The 6,785-nt window shown below is 38.5% G+C and overlaps 1 protein-coding gene across 1 annotated transcript; it reads right to left on the bottom strand.

Moving 5' to 3' along the window:
• Positions 1 to 272: 272 nt before the first annotated feature.
• Positions 273 to 3,811, bottom strand: LOC139739140 (vesicular glutamate transporter 3-like). Its single transcript, XM_071649758.1, has 4 exons — positions 3,683 to 3,811; positions 2,922 to 3,003; positions 1,509 to 1,753; positions 273 to 473 (listed from the first exon to the last, which is right to left on the bottom strand). The coding sequence occupies exons 1-4, from the start codon at positions 3,809 to 3,811 to the stop codon at positions 273 to 275; spliced, it is 657 nt and encodes a 218-aa protein (XP_071505859.1).
• Positions 3,812 to 6,785: the final 2,974 nt, after the last annotated feature.

Raw genomic sequence — 6,785 nt, 5'->3', positions numbered from 1 at the left:
GGGACGGATCCAAGAATTCCGTAAAGGGAGGGCGCCGTTACAAAATTAAAGGGGGCGCATGCGCCCCCATTTTTTCTTTTTATTTCTTTTGTTTTAACGAAAATAAAGTGGATTCGCCACTGGCGTCTCTGTGTGTGCGTGTGCGTATACGCTGCCCATGTACAGCGGTTAACACACTCTTACTGCGTTTTTTTAGATAGTTGAAGGCATAATGATTAAGACACACTAACTCGATGGAGGATATACATTGTACCACCCTCGAGTAAAAAGCTTCACGTAGATAGTGCAATGTATTCCTCTCCGTCTTTACGTTCATGGTCTCTTCGCGTGACGTCATTAGCATTTTTCTCCTCTTCCGCCACGACTGCCCACTCTTGCACGTCCCCAGACCCAAAGGCGTGGAAGAATAGAGCGCCAAAGAGGTCTACCGCCGCGATGCCATAGAATACCATGTGCCAGCCACGGGGGTCGTTCTGCGGGATGGAAAATATTTCAAAGTGCACACGCTATCCGGGCTTAAAAAGAAATTACACTATTAATCTAATTAACGCAATTAATATTAATCAACCAATAACATTGATACTTGCTCCCCCCCAAAAAAAAAACAAAACAAAACAAAAAAAACCCCTAAAACGTATCCACATTCTGACGTCAACATGCTCTTTGTGTGTTTTTGTTCTTGTGTGTGTGTTCATACTATATGACACTGCACTTGTTGTCTGTTGCGTCGTTTGCGCTCGATGTTCATGCACTATTCATTTTGTGTGTATGCGTGTGTGTGTGGGGGGGGGGGGGGCTGACGGATACATCTTGAGTATATAGTGCATATATAGAAATTAAACAAAGTGTACAGTCTTTATACAACGAAAGGGAACATTTTTTACCATTAAAATGACATTTTGACAACTCACTTTACAGCTCGCAGGGGTTGCAAAAACAGGCCCATACCCCACTGCCATACTACGATGCCACTAAAAACACGTTTTGGAAGAAAAAAAGTTTTTCTTATATCGTCGACCTTATGCCAAAAGGGCCTTAAAGAACTTCCCCTGTTATGCCAAAAGGGCACTAACAGTGTACAAAGTCTATAGCGTTAAGGGCCTTTTGGCATAACAGTGGAAGTGGTTTAACGCCCTTTTGGCATAAGAGCGACGATATAAGAAAGCTATATACATATACGAGGCGCTTTTCCTTCTCTACTTTTAACCAAAAAAAAATCATTAAAAGATAGCTAAATATTCCTTTACAAAAAGACTGAAGAGTATGTTATCATAATCATTCTGTTGAAAAATCAAAATACATTTCAATTGAAATGAACTGAATTCAAACTTAATCTTTCTCTCTATATATGTACACGTGATGTACGATTGTATGTATAAATGCATAAAAGGTTAGATTATTATTCATTATTATGGTCTGACAAACTGTCTGATAGTATCATTATGCAGTTAAACTTGGCCAGCAAATGACTTCATGAAATTTTCCATCTACTCTTTGCAGCTGTATACCTGGTCCTGCGTCAACGCCCCGACCACGAGTGGGGCCATAAAACCCGACGACACGGCGATGAAGTTTGCGATCCCCGTTAGGGTGCCCGAGAAAATCGGGGCGAGGTCAATGGCGTTGACGAACGCCGTGGAGAAGGAGATGCCGATGCCACCAGCTGCTATGGTCATCAGTAGCACGGTGATGGAAGGTGCAGTCGACACCTGGGTGCAAACGAGAATTAACCCTCCGGCAGTGATGATTGCACCTGTGATATTGGCGAGGAACAATCGATAGGTAAAACGGCATCATCTGAATTATTTATATATTTATTTCAATATTCTTTTAGCAGGGTAGCCCTTTCAGTTGGTTAACTGTTCTATCAAGGGGCCCTGCTCACATTATGTACAGATAAAAATGTCATGAACATCAAAGCAAAGTACAAACAATGAAATAACTTAAACTACATATCAACCACGACACCAAAACAAGTATACAAACAAACTGAAACATTAATACAATTACAGCTTAATAACAGCTTGATAGGGCAATCAGAAAAATATTGCCATTTCATCTACCCCCCCCCCCCCCTTTATAATTGTTATCATACAATATCATCAAATTTCGGGCTTCATATTTACCATTTCTTCATACAAAAAAAAAAACTTAATGAACTCAGTGATATATAACATAATATAACATAAACACACAAATCTCTCTCATACATACACTGTATTCTATATACATGCTTTCATAACCTATCAATCATGCTGAGTACCCTGCATAATTTTTTGAAAACAGGCAATGACTGCGCATTTCGAATAAAATTTGGCAAATCATTCCACATATTTGAAGCTTGATAATGAAAAGAGTTCTTAAAATGATATGTTTTGGGGGAATTTATAAATAAGGGACAATTTAGGGCATATCGTGTATGAAATGGTGTGTGTCTTACGGCAATTAAATGTCTGAGATAACGTGGGCTCATCCCATTGATTATCTTATACAAATGTATGCAAGTCTGATACTGAACTCGTTGATGTATTGATTGCCATTGTAATTTGGAGAGCATTTGCTTATTGTGGCGTTAGTATACTGGCTTTCAGAACAATTCTTGCATACCGAATTTTGCGTTTTCAACTTATTCCAAGTCGACCTTTTTTTGTTTTCTGGGAAAATGACCATACAACCAAAACTGGGCTGATGTTAAGTATATCAATCTATCTGAAGACCAGATTTGGGCTAGTACTTACACAGACAATACAATGTATTTGGACGGTATATGATATATATATATATATATATATATACTGCGTTTGAAGACAGGCAATAAACGGTATTTTTTTTCGAGGGGCGGGAGGGGGAGAATTACAACCCATGCATTACGAATAGGTTATGAGGTTATGAGCATCAAAGAGCTTTTAACATGACAATACCGAGATCCACCATCAGCTTCCGGGTCATGGTTCTGCTGAGAAGATTCCGTCCAATCAGGGAGTCGCTTACATGGGATGAAACCTGCAACATCAGCCAGTGGCAAATGTATGGGAGTGACGACAGAAGGCCCACCTACAAAGACAAATTATAGTTTGTCGTGATGTCTGAATATCACATATCTCCGAAATCGAGTCTATTTGAGACATAACGAATACGAATTACTCTTTCGTACGACGCTTCTGACATGTCTGAGTACCATTCGAGTTGACGACATGATGATGTACTTCATTCTGTCAAGTCGTACTTAGTATTCTTATCATGCCGACATCAAAGATAATAATTGTACCTGACCATGTCTACTTATCAGCTTTAATAATTATGTCAAATCGGTGACATACATTATCTTGCCAAGTCGACTTCCTAAAAAGTGTATGTCAAAATGGTGACATACATTATCTTAACAAGTCGACTTCCAAAAATGTTTGTCGACATGGGGACTTTATACCTTATCTTGCCAAGTCGATATCCCCAAAATGCGTATTTCGACATGGTGACATACCTCATCTCGCCAAGTCGACTACTCAAAAAGTGTGTCGCCGCGTCCATATACAATTTTTGGTAATATATTGGCGAGATAATGAAAGTCGTTACGTCGACATTACACTTTTTGGAAAGTTGACTTTGTGAGATAATGTATATGTATATTGTCATTTTGACATAAACTGTTTTGAGAGGTCTTAGAGAAGTTTTGGGTACTTACCGCCATAATATCGAAACCGACGACGTGTTTCATGTAGAGAGGCAGATTGGTCAAGAGTAACAGGTAGACCACACCTGCGGCTGTAAACATGCAGACGAACAGGGCTACGGCCGAAAGTGACGTCAACATCGAGACAATTGGAGGGCGGACGCGACTCTATCCACAGTGGGAGATGGATGATAATATGACATTGAATATGTGTTCAAATTTGATGAATGCCTCTGTCCAGGTTTCACCATGACTAGGTCAAAAGTTATCCAGGCATGCAAAGCATCACCACACGACAATATTAGTGTAATGAAAGACATATCCCAACGCAACGGTTTATTACACCCTATCCGGACTACGGACTGGATGAAAATGACATTTGTGTGGACTCCTATGTCGGTCACTTTATTGTGTGTGTGTGTGTGTGGGGGGGGGGGGAGGACCGTAAACCTGCGCGTTTTCATAATAGTTCATGTGATGTAAAAGGGATGGTATAGTATTGGTTGACGGGGGGATTCAGCATTTAAAGTTTTGCGAGATACTTAGAAACCACTTTATGAAAATAACGATCAAAGAGCATACAATTCTAAGAAGAATTCAAAGTATACTTCATGAAAATCGGTTTTAAAATGGCTGAGATATCCATAAACAAAGTAAAACAAAGCGATCTCAACAAAAGATGGGTCCCACCTTTTATTCGGATCGTTTTGTTTTGGATATCTTAGCCACTTAAAAACATATTTTCATCAAATAAACTTTTAATTCCTCTTAGCATTGTTATTAGGCTATGTTCTTTCATAATTATTTCATAACAGGTTTCTCATTATCTAAAAAAAAACTAATCAAAAGAAGTTGGAAACCTGAAGCTCTATCTCAACCGAAACTGTAAAATCCCTGTAATTTGTTGCTTCTTCCCAATCTCTGACATCACATCTTACACCATCTCCTGACACCTCATTTCGCGACGCTTGTCAAGATCTCCTTTTGATGTAAAGCCCGACGCACACTATATACGATCGGACCAGTCGTACGACCTTAAAACTGGGAGTGTGACGTCACCTGCCTTGTCAGCCAATTACAATAGGCCTACAATAAAATGCAAGCGCACGTATAGTGCGCACTGCGTGCGTAATTTAACACCATAAATGAGCACCGAAAATTTATCGGTGTTCACTATTTAACACCGGACTTTTTGCAGTGCAGTTTCCAGTCGTGGGACTGGGTTTTCATAGGCAAGCAAGCGCACGTATAGTGCGCACTGCGTGCGTATGGCAAGCTTTTTTACATTTAAAGTTAATTTCTGATATCGCGAATTCCATTTTGTGATATCAAAAAAAAAATCAAATTTCTGATATCAAGAATTAAATTTGTGATATCATGAATTAAATCTGTGATATCTCAAATTCCCGAGAGTGTAGGACATGAACTTAATTTGTGATATCACAAAATCCATTCTTGGTATCACAAATTCAATTTGTGATATCAGAAATTCGAATTCGTGATATCAAAAATTCAATTAGTGATATCACTGAATGAATTAGTGATATTAGAAATTCGAATTCTTGATATAAAAAAATAGGTTTCACGTGAAAAACCAATGGTAACTCGTGATATTACAAAATGAATTTTTGATATCACAAATTCGAATTTGTGATATCACGAAATAAATTTGTGATATCACTAATTTGAATTTGTGATATCAAGAATTCTTATTTGTGATATAAAAAATGCGAATTTCTGATATCACAAATTCCATTTTGTGATATCACAAATTGAATTTTTGATATCACAAATTCAAATATGTGATATCAGTAATTCACAAGGAATTCGAGCGTTAGTTTTGCGCTGAAATTCATCTGTGAATTCGAGCGTTAGTTGAGCGCAGTAAATCCCTGTGAATTCCAGCGTTAGTTGAGCGCAGAAATACACAGGGATTTCGAGCGTTAGTTCTGTGCAAAAAAAAATCGCTGTGAATTCGAGCATCAGTTTAGCGCAAAAAAAAAAGTGAATTTGAGCGTTAGTTGAGCGCTGAAATTCAACTGTGAATTCGAGCGTTAGTTGAGCGCTGAAATACACAGGGAGTTCGAGCGTCAGTTCAGTGCAGAAAATCGCTGTGAATTCAGTTAGAATTTGTAGTGGGAAGAAAGTAGTGGTACAAAGGACTTCAATTTTGTGAATCTGCGCAATGAGAAATGTCTCTTATTAACTTGGAGGAGTTACAGGGGGAGGTCGGGAGAGAGTATCTTTCACAAAATTAAGAGAAACGCAAACAAAAGTTGTACGTTAACCAGTCTCTGCCAAATCATTGGCGAGAAATGAAGAAAAAATAAGAATATAATGATATGTTACTTTGAAGTAATAATTGACAACATAATAATCAATAATAGTATTTTAGATAATGTTGCTAAACGATTTTTTCATCGATTCTTCTAAAACTAATTCAAATCACTTTATATGAAAGACGAGTTGCCAAAACTCTTCATTTATTTTTTTTTTCTGTAACTATCGTTATATAATATGTAAAGATAATTCCATCGGAATTTCTGCGCTATTCAACGCTCGAATTCACAGTGTATTTCTGCGCTCAACTAACGCTCGAATTCACAGTTGAATTACAGCGCAAAACCAACGCTCGAATTCCCTGCGTATTTCTGCGCTCAACTAACGCTCGAATTCACTGTTGAATTTCAGCGCAAAACTAATGCTCGAATTCCCTGCGTATTTCTGCGCTCAACTAACGCTCGAATTCACAGTCGAATTTCAGCGCAACACTAATGCTCGATTTCCCTGTGTATTTCTGCGCTCAACTACTCGAATTCACAGCTATTTTCAGCGCTGAAGGTAACGCTCGAATTCCCTGTGTATTTCTGCACGTAATTAATGCTCGAATTCACAGTGATTTCTGCACTGAACTATACGCTCGAATTCCCTGTGTATTTCTGCGCTCAACTAACGTTCGAATTCACAGTTGAATTTCAGCGCAAAACTAATGCTTGAATTAGGTGATCCGAGTATCCTCTCGGATCACCTATTGTATCTGTACGGATTCTTTCTTTAGGTGATCCGAGTATCCTCTCGGATCACCTTCTGTATCTGTACTGATTCTTTGTTCTTC

The sequence above is a fragment of the Diadema antillarum genome, unplaced genomic scaffold (assembly GCF_040938485.1).
Source record: "Diadema antillarum isolate AM-2024a unplaced genomic scaffold, OU_Dant_1.0 seq00000783_RagTag, whole genome shotgun sequence".
Taxonomy (NCBI): domain Eukaryota; kingdom Metazoa; phylum Echinodermata; class Echinoidea; order Diadematoida; family Diadematidae; genus Diadema; species Diadema antillarum.
Note: the sequence above shows the minus strand (reverse complement) of the source record. Positions and strands in the feature narration are given on the sequence as shown.

Excerpts from the sequence above, each read along its gene's own strand:
- LOC139739140 (XM_071649758.1), bottom strand. The coding sequence starts at position 3,811 with ATGTTGACGTCACTTTCGGCCGTAGCCCTGTTCGTCTGCATGTTTACA. Across the intron at positions 1,754-2,921 it reads GAAGCTGATGGTGGATCTCG|GTGCAATCATCACTGCCGGA; the intron begins GTATTGTCATGT and ends CCAATATCACAG. Across the intron at positions 474-1,508 it reads GGGCGTTGACGCAGGACCAG|AACGACCCCCGTGGCTGGCA; the intron begins GTATACAGCTGC and ends TCCATCCCGCAG.